Raw genomic sequence first — 24,926 nt, forward strand, 5'->3', positions numbered from 1 at the left:
CTAAACAGCCGACACGTGTTTTGACCTTTCAGGTCATTTTCAAGGCTGTGCATTAAACAAACCATAAAGTAATCCAGTTTTAAAATACGACATCAAGATCAGAATTGATGTAACATCCCAATCAAAGTTGAGAACAAAGAGAAATACAAAAAATGAAGAAAATAACGTACCAATGTTCAGTACAAGGTTGGAGCCAATATTGAGAAAAAAGGAAAAACAGCAATAAACAGAACATAAAAATAAGGATTTTCTACATTAGGTTTGAGCTGCTTAGACATCATTAGTTAACCAATGCTGTAAATAATGAGCTGTGGGAAGTTGTTACGTACCGTGATTCCAGGTAAGTATTGTACAGATTAAGAAAGGATGTTTTCCTGAAATCATAATGAATAGCCCTTACTAGTGTGAATAATAGCAATAGAATAGAATAACTGGTAAGATTATTTGGAGAAAAGTACATGCTAATAGTGTAAAGGAATTTAGTAAATGTGTCCACAATGGCAATATATAGAATATATTCAAATTGACTTACCCTCCAATGGGTATAAGACTTTAGGTTAAAATTAGCTGTCTAGAAAGTAGAATAATTCATATCACAAATTAAATACTGCTCCATAGCGGTATTTCAAGAAGCATAATATTCAAAACTTATGCAAAAGAACTGTACCTGTAGCTAGATAGCTTGTGCAAATTCAGGGTCAAATCCCCATGCATTATTCAACAGAAAACAAATTAACACTGGCGCCGTGATGCACACAGTGTGTATAACGCGGGAAAGAGCGTAATGCGCCTGCGCGTGTGACGTCACGCGCACGTTTTGCGGGTGACGTCATATGCGCGCGGGACGTAAGTGATGTCAGTGTGCGTCATCAATTACGGCCAATTGTTGTGTGAAAAAAAGTAATTCGTAACAATTGTGTTGAAGAAGACAGTGATGCCCTCTCAAAATCGCTGCAGACGTAGCCCTAAGGTTAAATATGGCGTGCTCTGATAGAAGACATGTTCCATATCACGTAGGTGTTACCCTAATGATAAAATGGTGTATGAAGGATATGCTGCAGGTGTGCCAATGAGCACTTATTAAGTAAGCTAATTTACTGTGACATTCACTGCACACGTAGCCCTAAGGTTAAATATAGCGTGCTCTGATAGAAGGCATGTTCCATATCACGTAGGTATTACCCTAATGATAAAACGGTATATAAAGGATATGCTGCAGGTGTGCCAATGAGCACTAATTTACTATGACAATATAGATTGCATGTGCAGATTCCCACAGCACATTAAGGTTTAACGTGATGATTCTCCAGACCCTAAATGTTAGTGAAACATAATGTAGTAAATCAAACAGAGGCTGTTGGGGCATGTCTTTAACATCAGTAAGAAACACCATAGTCCTTGTGTTCTAATATCAAGCAATATCATGGTATACATATAGTTCAGAGACAAAGCTAAGGTTAACAACTGGCAAGGCAAAACAAATGATGAGCAGTATCATCTAATACTTCATCATGGAAAGACATGCATTTCATGGTCCGAATTCAATCCAACTGTAGTACATCTAAAATGGCAAATAAGCTTACATTCCAATCTCCTGAGTTTCATACATAGATTGCCTCGACGTTTGTTGGTTGATACCCTGGCCAATCCCAAAAACCGTATGTCTGATTTGTTGGCTAATTGGTGTTCTGATTGCCAGTGTAAGGCTAATGGTAAATTGACACCGGTTTTATTGAGACTAGACAAGTGTTCCCTTATACGAATCCTCAACTGTCTGATCGTACTTCCTATATATAGTTTCTTACAAACACATATGATTGCGTAGACCACACATTTTGTTTTGCAATTGATAAGATCTCTAATCACAGTTTGTATCCCATTCTCATCAACATAGGTCTGACAGTTGGGATGAACATATTGGCACTGGTTACAATTACCACATTTGAAAAAACCTTTCATATTTGTCAACCATGTTGCTTGTCTTTCTGTGTCAGGAAGATCAAGAAAAGAGGGACTGAGTCTATTACGAAGAGTGTTAGCCTTAGTAAAGATAAAGTTGGGTCTGTCAGAAACATATGGTGCAAGGTCTGAATCCAACTTTAACAAATGCCAATGTTTAGAAACTAGTTTGTACAAAGTTGAAGAATCACAGGTGTACTGCGTAATTAGAGAGACAGGTCTCTGTTTGATATTCATTCTAGACTTAGTACCCAGCAAATCCACCTGTTTGGTATGTTGATATTTGTGAGATGCCTTATGCAATGTGGAAGAAGGATAACCTCATTGCTTAAAACGGGTAGTAAGCTGTGCACATTCTGTATGAAAATCCGTATCTTTTGAACAGTTTCTCCTGGCTCTATAGAACGCACCACAAGGAATATTAAGTATAGTGGCTCTTTGATGACAACTTTTCGCGTGTAAGATGGAATTAACAGCTGTAGGCTATATCAACATACCAAACAGGTGGATTTGCTGGGTACTAAGTCTAGAATGAATATCAAACAGAGACCTACGAATTACTTTTTTTCAGACAACAATGGGCCGTAATTGATGACGCACACTGACATCACTTACGTCCCGCACGCGCATGACGTCACCCGCAAAACGTGCGCGTGATGTCACACGCGCAGGCGCATTACGCTCTTTCCTGTGTTATACACACTGTATGCATCACAGCGCCAGTGTTAATTTGTTTGCTGTTGAATGATGCAAGGGGATTTGACCCCTGAATTTGCACAAGCTATCTAGCTACAGGTACAGTTCTTTTGCATAAATTTTGAATATTATGCTTCTTGAAATACTGCTATGGAGCAGTATTTAATTTGTGACATGAATTATTCTACTCTCTAGACCGCTAACTGTATCCTAAAGTCTTACACCCATTGGAGGGTAAGTCAATTTGAATATATTCTATACATTGCCATTGTGGACACATCTTACTAAATTCCTTTACACTATTAGCATGTACTTTTCTCCAAATAATCTTACCAGTTATTCTATTCTATTACTATTATTCACACTAGTAAGGACTATTCCATTATGATTTCAGGAAAACATCCTTTCTTAATCTGTACAATACTTACATGGAATCACGGTACGTAGCAACTTCCCACAGCTCATTATTTACAGCATTGGTTAATTAATGATGTCTAAGCAGCTCAAACCTAATGTAGAAAATCCTTATTTTTATGTTCTGTTTATTGTTGTTTTTCCTTTTTTCTCAATATTGGCTCCAACCTTGTACTGAACATTGGTATGTTATTTTCTTCATTTTTTCTATTTCTCTTTGTTCTCAACTTTGATTGGGATGTTACATCAATTCTGATCATGATGTCATATTTTAATACTGGATTACTTTATGGTTTGTTTAATGCACAGCCTTGAAAGCGACCTGAAAGGTCAAAACACGTGTCGGCTGTTTAGTAACCAATAAAATTGGATCTGAAGCCAAATACATTTGTTTTATGGACTTGCAATAAGAATTTTTTAAGGATCTGCGCACTGAACTTACACTTCCATTACCACTTCCTTATTTACCTGTACTGGTGTGTACTAGGGGACACCAGTGGAAGTGTTTCATTGCTGCAGACCAATCTCACTCTCTTATATCTGTGGTACCAACAAGCGCACAGTCTAAAACACGACCTCCAGTCTTTGTAATTTTGTTAATATTCGTCTTATGTCAGTGCTGCTGACAACCACCCTATTTTCAATTTGAAAAAGGGCTGATTATTTACTTAATAGAGAACAGGATCGGGCCGCTCTTTTTGCACCTAGAGGTAGCACAGCAAATGCATTCAGGAGTAATCTGAGTTCAATAGAAACATTAAGGCAAAAATGTATTAAGCTGGAACGTCTCTCAAAAAAAGAAATTAATAAATATTGGGAGCAAGCCTCCCTAACCAACTATTTGGAAAATGATAAAACACCAAGAGGCTTAGGTATTCTTATATTTCCAAATTTCACTAATGAAGAAGATGCTGACCTAGCTAATAAATGGGAAGCCAATCTCACCCAAAGTTCTCAAACTATGATAGAATTACTCATAATGCATGCACAAAGGGAGCACATCAGAGTTCTATCAGCAATTGATTCGCTCAAAGAAGAGATTAAAGCCATGCCGAACCCTGAAACTACAAAAACAAAAAACTTTGATACAATGAATGAAATTCTCAGGGAGTATCAGGACGAGATTACACTTAGGAAATTTCGAAAAAACTTTAGAGATGACCAAGACTATAGACAAGATTGAGTGTACACTTTTGAAACCAAATATGATACTGTTCCATCCAGATCACGAGGTAGCACAGCCAATACCAGTCCCACCAGTTCAGATCCAGACTCAGATACTGACATCTCACCAACTACTTCTGAAACTCCCACATCAGATATTGTTACTACCAGTGGTAAAGGTCTTTTTGAGCAAATCTGATGCTACAAAAAGGGCAGCCAGCCTACCAGTTATACCAAACAAGTAAGATTTCGAAATCCCCCAGTGCAAAATATGCAAACACCTATCTCCATACCAGGGGCAGTAGGGGAGGCAAATGCAAACCTAGAATCCAGACGAGCCGGAATTCTAACAAGAGCAAATGCCAAGAAACAACAGAGCAAGTGACTCAGGCCAATCTAGTTGTTAACCTGTCCAAGCACAATCTGACAGATGATCAAATAAGGGTTCTTAATAAGGGACTTTCATTTGTTCCTTCTAAGCGCACTGATTATGTACAATTCCAAATTGATCTTTTTAAGTTCACCAGAAAATTGAAATTAAAAAAGTTTTACGCAGGTTAAAACATTTGTACCCAAACCACAAGTATCACTGCTTAGCCAACATACCATGATGGACATTGACCATATTGAGACATTGGTATCTCTTACCACAGATACACCCCCAATCAGAGAACAAATTATGTCGGACCTTCATGTCCAAACAAGACATTTAGATATTAGGGAGCTCAAACCAACATCTAAATTTACACTGATCTTTGGGAGTGACAACATTATTGACACTTTCCATAAGGCTATGATTAAAGATTTGCATACCCTTTTGGATAAACCATCAAATAAAACATGGCATTGCAATTTAGACACACAAGAAATATTAGCTTTGAAACAATTAGAGGAAGACTCCACCATTACCATCAAGGAAGTCGACAAAGGCGGTAACATTGTGTTATTAAACACAGAGGATTATATTCAGATGGGATTGAAGCACATACAGACACCAGGCTGTTATACTAAACTCAGTAAGAATCCCACCAAACAAATTGTACTTGACCTACAATCTCTGACTGACCAATGATATACATCTGGATTCTTAACAGATGACGAGAAAAAAATCCTTACCATTACTGACCCTACGATGCCTACCCTATATTTTTTGCCAAAAATACATAAGCACTTTACCAATCTACCGGAAGTGAGGCCAATCATGAGCGGCATCGGATGGGTCACAGAGGCTATCTCTCAGTACCTTGATGAGATTTTTCAGCCCTTCATCACGGAAATGAGTACCTACATTAGGGACAGTACACAAGTATTACAATACTTACAAACTGTTGCATGGCAACCCTCCTTTCGTCTGGCCACCCTTGATGTTGCAGCTCTACATTCTTACATTAATCATGATTTAGCCATTCAGGCAATTGACTATGTTTTCCGTAACACATGAGCATCTTATCATTGTCATATACAAATGGTCAAATCCTTTCTCAAATTCGCACTTTCAAACAATGTCTGTCTTTTCAATAATGTGTATTATTTGCAGTCAAAATGTGTTGCAATGGGTGCTAAATTTGCACCGTCCTTGGCAAATTTGTTTATGTCTCACTTTGAGGAAACCCATGTTTTTGGCAAACTGGAATTTAGCAACAAGCTGGCATGTTGGAAAAGATGCATAGACAATGTTCTAATTATCTGGCAAGGCACTAACAGCACATTTGAAGATTTTGTTAAACACATTAATTCTAACAACTTTGGAATTACCCTGTCTGGTCACTGAAACCCAACCATGATTGCTTTTCTAGATTTAGATATCTTCATTGAGGACGATACTCTACACACTAGAACTTTTTGCAAACGTACAGCTGTTAATTCCATCTTACACGCAAAAAGTTGTCATCAAAGAGCCACTATACTTACATTTTCCTTGTGGTGAGTTCTATAGAGCCAGGAGAAACTGTTCAAAAGATACAGATTTTCATACAGAATGTGCACAGCTTACTACCCGTTCTAAGCAACAAGGTTATCCTTCTTCCACATTGCATAAGGCATCTCACAAATATCAACATACCAAACAGGTGGATTTGCCGGGTACTAAGTCTAGAATGAATATCAAACAGAGACCTTTCTCTCTAATTACGCAGTACACCTGTGATTCTTCAACTTTGTACAAACTAGCTTCTAAACATTGGCATTTGTTAAAGTTGGATTCAGACCTTGCACCATATGTTTCTGACAGACCCAACTTTATCTTTACTAAGGCTAACATTCTTTGTAATAGACTCAGTCCCTCTTTTCTTGATCTTCCCTACACAGAAAGACAAGCAACATTTTTGACAAATACGAAAGGTTTTTTCAAATGTGGTAATTGTAACCAGTGCCAATATGCTCATCCCAACTGTCAGACCTATGTTGATCAGAATGGGATACAAACTGTGATTAGAGATCTTATCAATTTCAAAACAAAATTTGTGGTCTACGCAATCATATGTGTTTGTAAGAAACTATATATAGGAAGTACGATCAGACAGTTGAGGATTCGTATAAGGGAACACTTGTCTAGTCTCAATAAAATCAGTGTCAATTTACCATTAGCCTTACACTGGCAATCAGAACACCAATTAGCCAACAAATCAGACATACGGTTTTTGGGATTGGCCAGGGTATCAACCAACAAACGTGGGGGCAATCTATGTATGAAACTCAGGAGATTGGAATGTAAGCTTATTTGCCATTTTAGATGTACTACAGTTGGATTGAATTCAGACCATGAAATGCATGTCTTTCTATGATGAAGTATTAGATGATACTGCTCATCATTTGTTTTGCCTTGCCAGTTGTTAACCTTAGCTATGTCTCTGAACTATATGTATACCATGATATTGCTTGATATTAGAACACAAGGACTATGGTGTTTCTTACTGATGTTAAAGACATGCCCCAACAGCCTCTGTTTGATTTACTACATTATGTTTGACTAACATTTAGGGTCTAGAGAATCATCACGTTAAACCTTAATGTGCTGTGGGAATCTGCACATGCAATCTATATTGTCATAGTAAATTAGCTTACTTAAGTGCTCATTGGCACATCTGCAACATATCCTTCATACACCGTTTTATCATTAGAGTAATACCTACGTGATATGGAACATTTCTTTTATGAGAGCACGCCATATTTAACCTTAGGGCTACGTCTGCAGCGATTTTGAGAGGACATCACTGTCTTCTTCAACACAATTGTTACAAATTACTTTTTTTCACACAACAATGGGCCGTAATTGATGACGCACACTGACATCACTTACGTCCCGCGTGCGCATGACGTCACCCGCAAAACGTGCACGTGACGTCACACGCGCAGGCGCATTACGCTCTTTCCCGCGTTATACACACTGTGTGCATCACGGCGCCAGTGTTAATTTGTTTGCTGTTGAATGATGCAAGGGGATTTGACCCCTGAATTTGCACAAGCTATCTAGCTACAGGTACAGTTCTTTTGCATAAGTTTTGAATATTATGCTTCTTGAAATACTGCTATGGAGCAGTATTTAATTTGTGACATGAATTATTCTACTCTCTAGACCGCTAACTGTATCCTAAAGTCTTACACCCATTGGAGGGTAAGTCAATTTGAATATATTCTATACATTGCCATTGTGGACACATCTTACTAAAATCCTTTACACTATTAGCATGTACTTTTCTCCAAATAATCTTACCAGTTATTCTATTCTATTACTATTATTGACACTAGTAAGGACTATTCCATTATGATTTCAGGAAAACATCCTTTCTTAATCTGTACAATACTTACATGGAATCACGGTACGTAGCAACTTCCCACAGCTCATTATTTACAGCATTGGTTAATTAATGATGTCTAAGCAGCTCAAACCTAATGTAGAAAATCCTTATTTTTATGTTCTGTTTATTGTTGTTTTTCCTTTTTTTCTCAATATTGGCTCCAACCTTGTACTGAACATTGGTATGTTATTTTCTTCATTTTTTCTATTTCTCTTTGTTCTCAACTTTGATTGGGATGTTACATCAATTCTGATCATGTCATATTTTAATACTGGATTACTTTATGGTTTGTTTAATGCACAGCCTTGGAAACGACCTGAAAGGTCGAAACACGTGTCGGCTGTTTAGTAACCAATAAACTTGGATCTGAAGCCAAATACATTTGTTTTATGGACTTGCAATAAGACTTTTTTAAGGATCTGCGCACTGAACTTACACTTCCATTACCACCTCCATATTTACCTGTACTGGTGTGTACTAGGGGACGCCAGTGGAAGTGTTTCATTGCTGCAGACCAATGTCACTCTCTTATATCTGTGGTATCAACAAGCGCACGGTCTAAAACACGACCCCCAGTCTTTGTAATTTTGCATCAGTATCTAGCCTCTTTGCAAGCCCCCCTCACCACCCATCGCCCCCACGTCATCATCTAAAGCCCAGGCACCCCCACTGCCACATAACCCCCAACCACCTGCTCACCACACTTATCTGTTGGGCCTCTTGGCTCCTCCGTGACTTCCTGTTTGGCTGCCATAGAAATGGGACTACCTTTTTTAGTTGTTATGGGAGCGGCTATCTTTAAAAAATAAAAACAATTACAAGATCTTGGGCTTAATGAAAACCTACAGAGTCCATCTCAATAAAAACATAACTAACTAATTGTACCCTGGACGGAGCCCCGCAGTGTGAAAGCCATCACCCCCATGTTGGGGGTGGGGAGGTTGTACCAGGGCCAGGAATGATCCTGTGCCCTTGCTGTGCTGGGGCCTGCCTACTGTGAGGGTGATTGATATACCCTACCATTTTAGAGTGTAGCCATGTTTCACAGATGTGTGTGATGCAAATGGGCATACTAGGTGGGGGTAACAAGGAAAATGGAAATGTGTGGTGACGCTGACCTTCATTCTTAAATTTGTTGTTCACTAAACCAAGACACACTATCAAACTGCCCTGAATTTGCTTAATGAGCTAATGCAGCTGATAGTGACAGCAGGTAGTCATTCCAAACTTCAGGACGACGTTTTTCCTTTGGGAGATGGAAGGAATGCAATGCTATTGCAATGGTCTCCTAATGTATCACATGGTCTTAGAACATTTTGGAAAATGGTCTGCAGAACGTGAAAAAGTACCTTGATATGTATGAACTACATTAGTGTGATTATTCAATGTTATAAATGCTAATTATATTTTGTTATTTCAGGGGGGATCCTGACAAATGCGATATATGGGGAAACACGCCCCTTCACCTTGCAGCGGCCAATGGTCATCTCAATTGCCTCTCCTTCTTGGTGTCATTTGGAGCCAACATCTGGTGTCTGGATAATGACTACCACACACCGCTGGACATGGCCGCCATGAAAGGACATATGGAGTGTGTGCGTTACTTGGACTCCATTGCTGCCAAGCAGAGTGGTCTCAATCCCAAACTCGTTAGCAAACTGAAGGACAAGGCCTTTCGGGATGCTGAAAGAAGAATAAAGGACTGTGTTAAGATGCAGAAGAAACACCATGAGCGAATGGAGCGTAGGTACAAAAGAGAGATGGCCGACCACTCGGACACCATGAGCTTCTCCAGCTACTCAAGCAGCACCATCAGCCGGAAGCTCCACCACATGTCGTTAGCCACATCCATGCCATATTCCCAAGCCACCATCCACGGCACAGCCAAAGGTAAGACCAAAATCCAGAAGAAGCTGGAGAAGAAGAAGCAGGTGGATGGAACATTCAAGATCTATGAGGATGGAAGAAAGAGTGTGCGCTCCTTGTCCGGTCTTCAACTGGGAAATGACGTCATGTTCGTAAAGCAGGGCACCTATGCCAGCCCAAAAGAACGGACTAGGCGGAACATCAGGGAAATGTTTATAAATGAAGAAGACACCATCTCACGTGCCATAAGTGACCCTGGGCTTCACATGGACTCCGCCCATTCTGAGGTTAGCACAGATTCTGGGCATGATTCTCTGTTTAATCGCCCAGGTTTGGGTACAATGGTGTTTCGGCGAAACTATGTCAGCAGCGGACTTTTTGGGATTGGTCGGGATGATGCTAGTATGATGGCTGAGAGTGAGATGGAGGGAGTTGGTGTCAAACTAAGGAGTCGCCTGCAGCGTTCGCCAAGTCTGAACGACAGCATTGGTAGTGCCAATAGTCTGCAGGAGAGGAATATGGAGGACCTTCCCTGGGATGACGTGGAACTGGGCCTTGATGATGATGAGCCGGACACGAGCCCTCTCGAGGCCTTCCTCGCCTCTCTGCACATGTTTGAGTTCATCTCGGTGCTAAAGAAAGAGAAGATTGACTTGGCAGCGCTAATGCTGTGCTCAGACAATGACCTTAAGGGTATCAACATCCCCTTGGGGCCACGGAAGAAGATTCTAGATGGCATCAAAAGGCGGAAACAGAGACTGGAAAAGCCGGACGTGATGGGAGACACAGAGCTGTAAGTGATTGAGTCATGCGCTTGATTTACTTAAATGCATTTTCTGTCACATTTTCATTCACTAGTAATGGTTGGTCCTAATTTGGAATATATATATATATACATATTATATATATTTTAATTAGGTTTATTACAAACATTTAAAAAGCCAATCATCATCAAAACATTAAAGTACAATAAAAACAAAAACACCGCCTCAGCCAGATCCATATAGCCTGGGAACCAATGAAATTAACTTCACAAACATAATCAAATAAACAACACCTCTAAAAATGTAACCACTGCAAAGATCATGGATGGTATTTCCCCTAGAAGGTCCATATGCCACCATTCGTCCACTGAGAGCGAGCTAACGTCCTCCACGCTGGGGTGCAAGAACCTAGTTCTTACCTCTGGTAGACCCACGCATGCTGTAATTAGATATTTCAATGATTGAATTACATGTGCTTCCTCACTAAATCTACACGCAGCTCCATAACTAGCCAAATTCTTGTAGATCATCATTATCTCCCTGGTTGTGTACAAATTGAATCTAACCTTCATAAATTGTGAACGATAAAAAGGGCAGGGAAATGTCTTCAAATATTCCTATATAGAGTTCATCGATATGCATTAATTACCAACGTTGCTCGACAATTTACACTTTCTCATTCTATCCTGCGTGTCTATACAATCCAACCATTGCAGCGTCTTTTTAGCCAACGTGGGTTTGGACAACAGTACTTCGATTGAGGTGTCCAGGGAGGACAGGCACCTGTTACGTTTGTCACTCCAGGCATTGAGAGGCCAATCTACTTCACCATTTGTTCCAATACTTAGAATATCTAGGGACTTTACTGAATTTGTCAAAATGGATTTCCGCCACAAGGACAGCAACTTCCACAGGACTGTAGCGTAAAGCGACTGTAACCCTAGCAACCTTAACCTCATTGTTAATGATGGAGCATTGGGTCCGAGTCCTGAATTCTGCGACTTGCGTCTCTTTGGTCTCTTCTGGTGCCGGTGACTCGTTAATTGAATCACAAGTCTCGCAAGAATAAATCAAGAATATTAAGTACCCGTTCTTTGCCGAGACCTCTGTCGCATTCCAGGACTATAGGCTTGGATGTCAGGCTCCCTGTTAATTAATTCAATGCAGGCCGGCTGCAGTTATATTAGCCTCATCTCGCATGGGTTCTAAATTTGCCGGGATATGAGAATGCAGAGGGGGAGTACTTAGGTTACGATAACATTTCTTAGAATAATTTGACTCTATTTTTTTCACAAGATGGCTATTTTTAGATTTGTTTGTTGGAGCGCCTTAACCGGCACCTTTTTAACAAAGATTGGGAAATATGTCTTTGTCAGATTGACGGGATCTTCGACTTGATCTTGAACAGCAGTTCCTGAATTACTTCAATCACTGGTGAATTCAAACCTTTTGTACTAACATAGCCTGCGCGCTCAGGTAAATCCCCCTCGCTCTCAGTAATCTGCCCTACTTCATTCGATGGCTGCAGTGAGGGACTAACAGATTTGTCTGCGATCAACCCAGGGTTAAGGGCAGCATTACTGCCTAGTCCCTCACTGGGAAGAGTATTCATAGTCGCTCCCAAACTGTTCACTTTACATGTTCAAAGATTCCGGAACCCCCGGCATCAAGATATTTGTATTCGCTGTGTCACCACTCGCAAGATCACATAGGCCACCTTGCCATTGAAGTGCTTCCCTGTCTAGTCTTGCCTGGACATGCGTTGAAAATGATTCTAAAAAGATCAACTTGGAATGGAAAATTGGCAAGAGTTGCCTGATCTTTATAAAGATTCATTCAGGGATTCATATAACTTCACAATAGCATCAAGGCAATTGATACAGCAGACATTAGGTTGGTTTGTAACTGGAAGAAAGATGTTGGTCTGCAATTTTCTTTTTCTTTTTTTTTTTTGGTTCAACATTTTTATTTTGCAACATAAACAGATAAGATGGCACAATGACCAGTCAAATACCCAACGGTGAAACTTAAATGGAGTATACCATACAACCGGGCAATAACAATAATAAATTAGCTAATAAAATCTAAAGTCCGCAACTCGTGATTGCAGTGAATAGGATGACTTAGTTGATGCGTACGGGGTAGACGAGAAGGAGTTATTTGGAAAGTTGTCCACGGCCTTCTACCCCAAATCCAACTGTGTCTGTTGTATAGTAGCTAAGGGCCACTTTGCAGCTTTCAGTGCCTTTCTTTGGCCTTTTCATTCTCATTAATTAACGAGGTTAAAGGGCTTGATCCAACGATAACTCACTTTGCATAGGGCTCAGGTTACACTCGCCCCCGTGGCCATAGCACTTCTGATAATCAAATCCCCCCCTGCTGCTTGATAGACATTTTAATGGCTGCAATGTCTCTCGATAGACGAGCAGCCAGGCCTGAGGTTGGTTCCTCCACTAGAATGGGTGTAGCAGTGGGAGTGTTCAATGTCTTAGACTCAATTATCATCTTGTTGGTTGCCACCATATCATTAGGTGGAGACCGCGCCCCCATGAAAATACTCTCAAATGAACATCCATCAAAACGTCCGCCTCCCCTGCTGAAGCGTCACAATTGACATAATTCAATGAATGAACAGGGGCAACATAACAAGGACCAGAGGTGGAGATGAACAAGTCTGTAGTAATCCCGTCACCAACCGGTTAACCAGCCGCCGCCAACTGAAGGGAAGCCTCCAATATCGGGCATCCAGAATCTCCACATCTGTGAGCTCATCTGATACGCTGAGGACTCGTAGTCTCCGGTCTTTGGGACAACTCACAGCCAATGAGCGAGAAATACCAGATTTGACCAAACAGTGTATATTTGTGTTCGCCTCTTGGTTTTGATCTGTCGCCAGCATTCTCTCTGGAGTTTCAGGGGTTTCCATCAACTTAAGTTAATGATGGGTGCGTGGTCCTCCTGCTTCCACTATCACTGGACAGGATGCACAGTCGGAGTTCGCAGGCACGGTGGAACACAGCTCAAGAGTGTTTATAGCAGGCACCTTCAGTCTGTCTTCAGCCTGACTGAAGCTGACTGAACTCTCTGGGCCGTACTCCACATGCCGGCGCTACAAACCCTGGCCAGTCAATTTAAAGATCCTTAAAGGCACAGTCGCACACAATGTTTAAGCATTGAGGTTGGAGATTCGCTGCACATGTCTGATTGCTTCAGCAGAAAAGCTGACTGAACTTTCTCTGCCGTACTCCACACGCCGGCGCTACGCACCATGGCCATTCAATTTAAAGATTAGCAAGATCCTTAAAGGCAAGATAATTCTTGTATTATCGTATATAGCGCAAAATATCAAGCAATTCATAAGTTCATAAAGAGAGAATACACACAGTATTCCCACAGGAGTGAAGATTACAGAAAATAGGGAGAGGCCTCAAGGCCTGGGTCAGCGCCACATTCGGCTTCGATGCCGATTCACTCGACACCCTCGACGCCTTTCGAGGCTGTTTCGACGGGAGAACCCCGGGGCTCAGTGGAACCCCTTAGCTCTGGCCAAGGTCAAGCATGGCTTTGTTCCACATTCTGTGCCTTCTTACCGCCATCTTGAGTTTATTTCAGAGGTGGATGAGGGCTCTGATGATGGCATGGTTCCTGATACGGTGCCAGATGAGATTCTCTCGACCCATAGCCAGATAGAGGACCTGCGGCAGTCCCTGCACGATGCCAGTGGTCTGGACACCTCTCCGGAGGTGGAGTTTTGTAGGCCTGAGCCTGGCACTCATGCCGACTCCTCGTAACAGCGCCTTACGTCTAGGGTCACTGAGTACTTGGGATGGTCTGCTTCCCCAGGGGATTTTCTTCAGGATGTCCTTACGGATATCCTCAAACAAGATCAACCAACTGACCTGGTACTGCCGTTCCATATGGCTCTACAGAGGAGGGTGGCGGCGGCTTGGACTGCTGCGGAGAGTCTCCCGGCAGTGGGCAAGTCTTTGCTGCGAAAATACCTCCCAGCCAGTAGCGACCCCTGCTACTTGACCAAGCACCCCACTCCGGAGAGTTTGGTGGTGCAGGCGGCTGTGGCCCCGGCAAAGCAGGCGTTGTATCCTACCATCCCTCCTGATAGGGACGACAATCGTTTTGAAGGCTGGGCGAAGGAAGTGTTTTCTTCAGGGGGTATGGCGCTTCAGGCGGCCAACTCTGTGAGTGTCACGTTTCACGCACACTCTGTGGAACTGTGTTTCCTTAGCGGCTGAACATATTCCCGAAGGGGACAAACGGGATGGTTTCCTTGCCATGGTTCAGGATGGCAAGGATGCCATGTGTGAGGCCGTTCAGTCAGGTTTAGACATGGCAGATTGTGTCAGCTGGTCCATGTTGGCAAGCACCATGATACGCAGGTTTGCGTGGTTGCGGAAGTCGGGGTTTGCTCCTGATGTGCAGGCCCAGCTCCTCAACATGCCCTTTGACGGGGAACATTTTTTGGCAGCAAGGCTGACGAGAGCCTTGAGAGGTTGCAGACCTCCAAAGCTGCAGCGAAGTCATTGGGCGCTGCAGTTCGCCAACCTCGCCTTTTCGTCCTAGGGGACAGCAATCGAGGGGAGGTTCCTTTCGTTATTACTCATTCTTTGGTAAAGCGAGAGGAGCTGCCAGTCAAAGGGGCCACCGTAGGAGTGCCAGAGGTGGAAAACAAGGTACTCGAGGTGCCAAGGCCACTTGGGTTGTTGCCTCTTTGCACTCAGGCAACGGCGCAGCCGCTTCAGCTCAGTCATGAGGCCATCTCCCATGGTTCGCCGGTTGGGGGAAGGCTGGCGCAGCATCTTGCAGAGTGGAGCGCCATAACTTCAGATGTGTGGGTTCTGGAGATCATAACCCATGGCTACTGTATTCCTTTCTGGCAGAGGCCTCAAGACAATCCACCGGGGAATCTCTCTTTGAAGAGTCCGGATCCGCCACTTTGCGGAGGAATTTCAATCCCTGCTGGAGAAAGGCGCCATAGAACTGGTGCCTGTAGCGGAGAGGAACAAGGGATGGTATTCCCCTTATTTTTTTATTTCCAAGAAAGACGGGGGTTTGAGACCCATCATGGACTTGCGCGGTTTGAACAAACTCCTCAGGAAGGACAAGTTCAAGATGGTTACTCTCTGTCAAGTCCTCCAGGCCCTTCAACTTCAGGACTGGTTGGTGTCTCTCGACCTCAAGTACGCTTATTTTCATGTGCCGATACATCCAAAGCACAAGAAGTACCTGAGGTTCGCGGTTGGCGACTCGCACTTTCAGTTTCGTGTCCTGCCGTACGGATTGACCTCCTCCCCGAGGGTCTTCACCAAGCTCATGGTAGTTGTGGCAGCGCACCTCAGGAAAGGGGGGATTGGGGCAGATGGGGAGCAGGTGCAAGTGGATCTAGGTCACCTGGCCTAAGCTACACCCACCTGGTGCCTTCCTGCCTGCCGCTCTTTTTCACCACTTAGCAAGCCCCGCCCACCTGGTGCCTTCCTGCATGCCGCTCTTTTTCACCACTTAGCAAGCCACGTCCCCAACCTGGTGCCTTCCTGCTTGCCGCTCTTTTTCCCTACTTAAGGAGCCCTCCAGCTTCTTTTCCTTTGCAGATGGGGAGCAGGTGCAAGTGGATCTAGGTCACTGGCCTAAGCCCTGCCCACCTGGTGCCTTCCTGCCTGCCGCTCTTTTTCACCACTTAGCAAGCCCTGCCCACCTGGTGCCTTCCTGCTTGCCGCTCTTTTTCACCACTTAGCAAGCCCCGCCCACCTGGTGCCTTCCTGCTTGCCGCACTTTTTCTCCACTTAGCACTTAGCAAGCCACGCACACCTGGTGCCTTCCTGCTTGCTGCTCTGTTTCTCTACTTAAGGAGCCCTCCAGATTCTTTTCCTTTTCAGATGGGGAGCAGGTGCAAGTGGATCTAGGTCGCCTGGCCTAAGCCCCGCACACCTGGTGCCTTCCTGCCTGCTGCTCTTTTTCACCACTTAGCAAGCAACTGCCACCTGGTGCCTTCGTTCACCATCACCGTCTTGTGTCCAATGCTGGATTTGACTTTTATGGACTTCATTCATTCACGGTGCGTCACTCTTTCTCAACTCCCATGCTGGACTTCCTTTGCATCTTGTACTCTTTGTGGCCCTGAATCATGCTGTTCCCATCTTCATCTTGTATCCTGTCTTGCAACATTATGTGTTACTACTGACTTCTGCAATTGTATTCGCTCTCCACTCTTGCTTTTCCACTCTTTTTGAATGCTTACTCTCTTTTCTCTCCTCCTTTCCCTTCTCCCTTTTCCTATCTCCTCCCCTTACTTTCTTCTATGCACTCAATCTATCAAAATTGTCCCTGGACCTAATATGATAGCAACCTCGTCTGTTTCCTCCACCCTCCCATTACTGTTTTTTTCCTCCCCATTACCCCTCCAGCACTATCTGAAATGTCGTCAGGCCTAGTATGATAGTCGCTTGTTTTGTTCCTCCCCTCCCTTTCTGCACCCCTCTCCCTCACCTTTTTTTTTCTCCGGCTCTACCAGAAATGTCATCAGGCCTAGTACGGTAGTTGCCTGTCTGTTTCCATTTCCTTCCCACTCTCCCCCTCCCTTCCTTATCTATGTCTTAGCTCTTGCACTATCTGAAATGTCGTCAGGCCGAGTACGATAGTTAATTTCACATCCTTACTGTTCATGGCTTGTAAGAATGTGGTTGTATTTTCCCTTGTTCCCTCCCTTGCCTTGAAGCTCTTTGAAACACATTGTGTATAGGCGCTATATGAATAAACAATCATATCATATCATATATCATTCACGTCTACCCCTACCTGGACGATTGGTTGATCAGGGCGCGCTCTCCCAAGCAAGTCCTGGATCATCTGTCAGTCTCCTGCTACTCCCACCACAAGCTGGGCTTCTACCTCAACTTAAAGAAGACCCATTTGACACCAACTCAGAGGATCCAGTACATCAGAGCTGTGCTCGACACGTCACTGGGGCACTGTTTTCCTCCCCAGGTGAGGGCTCATCACATTCAGCAGATGGTGCACAAGTTTCAGCTTGCCCAGAGTCTCCCAGCGTTCGAGTTCTTGAGATTGCTCGGCCTCATGGCATCCTGCATTCTTCTGGTGCCAGAGGCCAGGTTGCGGATGAGACCTTTGAAATGGGCACTCAAGCTCCAGTGGTCTCAGTCCTCCAGCAGGTTGTCGGAACCTGTTCAGGTGCCATCCTCGGTCACCCAGGACCTTCTGTGGTGGGCCGTCGAAGACAATCTGATGAAGGGGGCTCCATTTTGGCTACCCTCGCCGGAGGTGACGATTGTGACGGACGCATCCCTTACGGGATGGGGAGCTCATGCCAACGAGTTGACAGTCAGCGGTCGTTGGTCTCCGTCGGAGTCCAGACTCCATATCAATCTGTTGGAGCTGAGGGCCGTCAGGCTAGCCTTGAAGGCTTTTTTGCCAACTGTGCGAGGGAAGACTGTCCTGATCCTGACGGACATCACGGGGGCCATGCACTACCTCAACAAAAAGGGGGGGCAGGGTCACTTCCTCTGTGCAGGGCGGCGATGCAGCTCTGGTTCTGGACAATCCAGCAGGAAGTTTCGATCTCGGCAGTTCATCTAGCCGGAGACAAAAACGAGATGGCGGACGCTCTGAGCAGACAGAGCGCGATCTCTCACGAGTGGGAGTTGGCTCAGGAGATTCTCCTGGAGATCTTCGCCCTTTGGGGGACCCCTCAAGTGGTTCTCTTCACCTCCAGTGTCAACCGGAAGTGCGAGAGGTTCTGCTCGTGGGAATTTCCTCCAAAAGGAGCATTAGGAGACGCATTCATGGTGGAGTGGTCATTCCCACAGCTGTACGCGTTTCCTCCAGTCCCCGTCATCCCGAAAGTACTGCAGCGGTTACGGAGGTTCAGTTCCCGGATGATCCTCATTGCTCCGGTGTGGGCCCGGAGGATGTGGTACCCGGTTCTCCATCTGCCCTCCACGTCGTCTTCCCTACCGAGACAATCTGCTCTCACGGGAGGGGGGTCAGGTTCTCCATCCAGAGGTCGGATCCCTCAACCTTCACGATTGGTATCTGAAAGGTTGAGGCATAAGGATTCAGACCTCCCTGAAGACATGATGGAGGTGTTGCTCTCGGCCAGACGGCCCACAACAAAGTCCCTGTACCATTGCCATTGGCGTAAATTCTGCGACTGGTGCAGGGTTAAGAATGTGGATCCTTTTGCATGTGACATTCCCATGGTTCTGTCTTTTTTGCTTTCTTTGGCCCACAGGGGCTTGCAAGTGGGTACCGTTAAAGGTTACCTGGCAGCGCTGTCCATATTTGAGCACTCGTCTGAAGAGTGTTCCTATTTTGAAATTCCTTTAATTTATCAGTTTCTGAAAGGGCTCACTAATGTGTTCCCTCCGTCACCTTTCCAGGTGCCCGGTTGGGATTTGAACCTTGTTCTCAAGTTTCAGATGGGTGCTCTGTTTGAGCCTTTGCATTCATGCCCTTTGAGACTGTTAACTCCTAAAACTGTCTTTTAGGTTGCGGTCACTTCTGCTCGCAGAGTGAGTGAGTTACAGGCACTTTCAGTTAAGCCACCCTTCACTGTGTTTTATAAGGACAGGGTTGTCCTTAGAGTTCGTCCTTTCTTTCTTTCGAAGGTGGTGTCGGAATTTCACTTAGGCCAGAAGGTTGTTCTTCCGGCGTTTTATCCTCCTCATTTCCAAAACGTAAAATCCATGGGGACAGGGTTCATGTGAAACATTATTCAAAATGTGCAGAACAGGGAGCCATCAGACTTGTATAAAAAAGATTATTGTACTGTTTTGAAAAGATCATGCACACAGATTAGTGGTGAAACCCTCTGCAATGGAGCAACCAATCAATCCTGATTCTTTATAAAACCTTCCTCCAGAACAACACTTCTTTTGCACTTAAAAAAACAAAGTGCTTTGTTAAATTAATTTATATTCTGCAACTGAAACAGTCCCACAATGCATTAAACCATTAAAGAAGCGGGTAGCACAAAATTAAAAGAACTGTATCTGATAAGTCATCAAAGGCTTGGTAGCTTGCTTACCGATTTACCAAATTTCCCTTATTTTCATTTTGTGCCCACACAATGGGTTCTCTGTGAAATGTAACAGACATAAAGCGGCATTGCCATGTTCATCAGCATATGCGGTGGGGATTGCACTAATTGCAAGGCATTTGTGTAAGTTTTTCTACCATCTTGAAATGTCAAAAAAGCTTTAGTTATGTGGAAACTAGTACCAACTATTGTTTATATGAGGCATTTTCAGATATAACGATGTCCCATAAATTAGAAAATACCATTTATTTGGATATCATAATATTGGAACATCCAACACTACTGTCGGGGTACAGCTCTATAGGACCTCATATTATGCATAACCTAAGTATTAAAATATGTCATGGCTGGTTTGGGGAAGATGTAAATGTACAAACAAGGAAAAGACACAAAAATGAGAAGAACTCTTCCAGATGAAGACCAGCTTCTGATTATAAATCCAGGTTATGAACTGCTGTGCCCTAATGGAAAGGGAAAATAAATCCTTTTTCTAAACCCTGGCCTCCAAAGTCCTTATAAATATTTAGGAAACTGTGCACTCTCCCTCAACCTTCAATGCCATACCACCATCACAAAGGACGGTAGATAGGTTTTCTAATGCCTTTACAGACATAATTTTGAAAATGTAAATAGTAATAAAATAGACAAACTAAGTTATACAAGTATCAGGGGTATAGACCAGCTTACTCGCTGACGGGGACCATAATTCCTCGACCTCAATCTCGCGGAAGTTCTTCAAACAATTTTTCTGACCAAATCTATGAAAGCGTTATGAGCCCATGCTGAACAGCGTCAAGCCTCAAAGGGCAAAAATTCATGATGGCACACTGCGCTCCCCTTTGGTGGGATTCTTCATTGGCTCCACTATATCGATGTTTAATCCCACAAGTGGTGAAACACGAGTCAGCTACGCTGTTCTCAAAACAAAAACATCTGCAGACCTGATAAACCTTGACAATTATCGCCCAATGTCGACTATTCATTAGATGTTTAAAATACCGGAAACATTGATCACTACCCAACTCTCAGACTAGTCACACATGGTTTTGGATAAGAAACAGTCTGATTTCAGACCTCAGACAAGTGGAGAAATCACACTCGTTTTATAGTGAGAATACATACCAAGAACACGCAACAATAATCAATTCTCCGTACTGATTCTCTTTACATGTCAACAGCCAAGTAGCTGTGGCCTACTTTATCTGTTGAACGGGCTGCAAACTAATATGGACACTGTAAGCACCACCCTGTCTTTTGGTAGACTCCTACTTGAGTGATCGTTCTCCCTCAATCAAGTAGTTGATTTCACATCCCACAAGGATGAAACCTATTCCCCATGAATGAGCCACTCAAATATAATTGCAACATGCTGATAATTCATCAAGAAACGAGGTTCTCCATGTTTATTTCGCCATTCTATTTATGCAAATCAACAATTTGTAATCATGATGTTGGATTTCAAAATTCAACGTGGATTCTAAATGGATTTACTGATTGATATGGATGTTTTTTGTAAACATTTCCTTCAAGACCACCACTTGCTTAACGCCTAAAAACATGTCTGTTAAGAATACAGACATAGAAATAATCACCCAATTACTTGAACAGGTTGCACAGAACTAATGTGACTTAATGAAAGTTTGGTTTGAACTTCACTTAATCAACGGTCCAGTAGCATGATCACTGATTACCAATGCTCTCCCATATTCACACAGTGGTTCTCCGTGCAACACAACTAGCATACCATGCTGCACCATGTTTATCAGCATTTACAACAGGGCTTGCACAGCATTTCTGGAAGTGATATTGCATAGTGAGTAATCTACAGGCTGTTGGAATAGCCATCTTGAAATGCCAAAACTGCTTTAGATCCAGGGAAATAAATTCAAGCTATGGGGTTACAAGACACTGCGAGACAAAACAAGGCCCTACAAGCACGACCATACGTTTGGCAATATTATCATATTGAAATATCAGACACTATTGTACTTTAGCATTGTGGAAACTGAATGCAATATAACATAAGTAATCTTGATCTGAAAACCATTCTGCAATGTGTGCAGTACGAAAAGACCATTGAAAGACAGAATCTTAAAACATTTGAAGTCCATGCACCCCGTGGACTCCAGATCTCCTTTTGTGGCCCACTGGAGAGAAGCACATGAACAATGTCAACTCGCTCAATTCGGATTTTTGGGGAAATTCCACCATACAATTGCCAGATAGAGGTGGGAAAGGAAGCGTTAATGAGCAAGAAAGACTCAAGAGTGGATTGATTCAATTCTCATGAGCAGCTATATTAATTGGCATATCATCTCACAGACAGATCATTTTAAAATCAGTATCATGAGTGAACACATATTTAGCATCACTTGTTCGGAATCACTCTGTGTACACACATTTTGAGAACCTCATTGAATTTTTGGGTAAACAAGACAGTTTCAGTCACACAAATCGGTCCATATTAAAGACCGTAGTAATCTGGGTAAAGCAATGGTTTTAGTGCAGTCAAACCAAAGGCACATGACGGAATTGTTGTCAAGCCAAGTTTACCTTTCTGACCACAGATCCGGTCCACAGCGTTAGAGTACAGTAGTTTTTGATATTCTGATATATCCAAACCCATGATATTTTTTTAATGATGGAGCACTGCTTTATCTGGGAATGCTTATCTACACAATAGTTTGTATTAGTTTCTATATAAATAAAACGTTGTTTTTACATTTTAAGATGGCTAAACAACTGACATGTCATTTCTGGAAATGACTTGCAACGAGTGCAATCACACCATATATGCTGATAAACATGGCAAAGCGTTGTATTGCACAGTGCACAGTGAACACATTGGGCCTCATTACAAGTGTGCCAATCTGGTAACAACAGTGCTGTTAAGCCTACCAGCACCGTTCTTACCGGACCGGCACATTAAGAGGCTGCGAGCAGCTGCTCTGTTGCGTGCCAGGCCTAACCTGGCGGGCGGGACGGCACCCGCTCGCAGACTTCCACGGAAGCACTGCTCCGTTATTAACGGTCACAAGTGCTTCCGTCATCCCCAATGGGGATTTACATTTTTCCGGCGCCTGATTTCCCGGAACGCTGGGGTCGTAATCCCCCAGTTATTCTGGGAAGCCAGGCACCGGAAAAAATCATGAGTCCAGTGGCAGCCTGCCGGTTTACCTGCATGGCTACCGCCGGACTCGTGCTGAGGCCCATTGTTTGGACACAAAATCAAAAAAGGTAAACAGTAAGCAGGCTACCACGCCTCCGAATCAGGCAACCTGCTTCTTTAATGGTTTAAAGCATTTTGTGACTGTTTCAGTTGGTTCCATGTCTTAAAATCGTGGCAAAAATGGCTGTGAATTCTAAATTTTGCGGCAAAAATGCTGTGGTTTTGCCGCCACAATCATGTAAAGGATGCGGGGGGACACCTCCGCAACCCTTAAACCCATTATACCAATTAAGGAGAGCGGGGTACACACCCACAACCGCACTCCCCAATGGTATAATGGGGTACACCTTTAGCGGATCAAACCACGGCATTTTTGCCGCAATTATTTTTACCAGCGACATTTTTGCCGCTATTTTATTACCTGATACCTTTCAGTTGCAGAAGGTTTTGTTCCTTAGGAAGGTTTTACAAAAAAACAGGCTTATCAATGAGAAAATTCTATGTCAAGACCGGACGCTTGGATTATGCTTTTCTCGCCTCTTTACTGCTTGAGCAGCAATTGAACAACAATATGACTGAAGTGCAACACACAGATAAAACGACAAGATCCATGATCAAAAGTCTATTTCGTAGTTTCAACTTGAAGTTTGGACGTCACTGAACACGTGACTCTCAATCTCATTCCAGTCTGCTCCTCAAGGGCTCACGCCCAACTCCATTCCTCTTTCTTTTGCTGCTCTGCTTCTACAATTTTACTTTGCGCCTCACCAGTAAATGCTAAACTTCGTTCGCTGTGTGGACTGACTCCTCATGCACCAGGTGGCTTAGACTTTGTGCCCTCAGAGGAGACCTCAATCAAAGATGTGTACTGCTTCCGGGTGGGCAATCGCATCTCGACTCTATTGCCCCTTGCGGCCGAGGATACTCCGTCAAGGTCTTGTAAGGCATGAGTCACCTCACCGGACAGAGCTTGGCCTTCTCTGGGAAGGATGGTGAAGTTACCAATCTTATGGCTGTCTTGGTCCTCCTTCTGATATCAGGGGTCAAGTCCTAACAAAAAAAATGGAGGCCTCATTAACATACACAATGGGATGTGACATCACGATAAATTAGTATATAATTGTGAGATATGCAAATTTCATTCAATTGGCTTTGCCATAGAAATTGCACAGGACAATAGGAATTTGCCTTTCCTAAAATCAACATAAACAAAACACCAAGATAGGATATTTTCTTCTAATAGGGTTGGAAAATTTTAAAAAGTGTGCATTTTTTAAACCCCAAGTATCAATGTCAATGTTTTCAGTGAAGAGTACAGCCCTGAAAATTAACATTTCATCTTTAGTTGTTTTTGCACCAGGTTATATGGTGTAGTGCTGAAGTACCCGACCTGTCAAACTGGCGACTACGGTTCGAGGTCACGCTTAAAAACAACATTTCAAAAATAATTGTCAAAGTGTCTTTTACACATCGCTTCTAAAATACCCTGGGTAACGGCATCCACCCTCTGACAAAAGTTGGGGGATGACTTCCACCCGCGCTAACCCTCGACTTGAACCCTAGGTGACATAGAATGAAGATTACCCAGGCATATAGCGCAGGGAGTCTTGATTCTATTAAAGAAACAGAGATGAGCATTATGCTTTACAAACCTTTTCTAAAAATGTTTTATCCATTGCAAATTCACAGGAAACTGTCTGGGAAAGAAATCTCTCTCCCATGAGTCCTTTCAAATCTAAGTAGTTTTTGCTTCAAAGTCCAGCCAATGAGGACCTTCCAGGATCCCTATGTCATGTCCTGCCTGCGTCACTTCCTCTTCTTTTTGATAACTGATCCTTAGATAACTGGAACGTTCAACAAAACCAATCCACACGAATGTCACGAAAATAACTCCCAACGCCGGCAAACCACACATTGTGTCCATTCGAGGATCCACTGTTACCACCAATCCGGCCGTGCTTCTGTATCATGCCAGGTCCAAGGCGTCTCTGAAAATGGCACACCCATTCCAGCATCCATGTTGTGGATCC

General features: G+C 43.3%; 1 protein-coding gene across 2 annotated transcripts in view; it reads left to right on the forward strand.

The window, feature by feature from the left end:
* Window positions 1-24,926, forward strand: part of USH1G (USH1 protein network component sans) — a 372,997-nt gene that overhangs the window by 330,231 nt on the left and 17,840 nt on the right. Inside the window, exon 2 of one of the 2 annotated variants that reach the window (XM_069654851.1) lies at window positions 9,451-10,693. In XM_069654851.1, coding sequence (XP_069510952.1) covers window positions 9,451-10,693 — 1,243 coding nt within the window. Of the gene's footprint in view, window positions 1-9,450; window positions 10,694-24,926 lie in introns of those variants that run through there. The other variant, XM_069654849.1, reaches the window with a different exon arrangement.

Source organism: Ambystoma mexicanum, chromosome 3q, assembly GCF_040938575.1.
Source record: "Ambystoma mexicanum isolate Mex_15411 chromosome 3q, UKY_AmexF1_1, whole genome shotgun sequence".
Taxonomy (NCBI): domain Eukaryota; kingdom Metazoa; phylum Chordata; class Amphibia; order Caudata; family Ambystomatidae; genus Ambystoma; species Ambystoma mexicanum.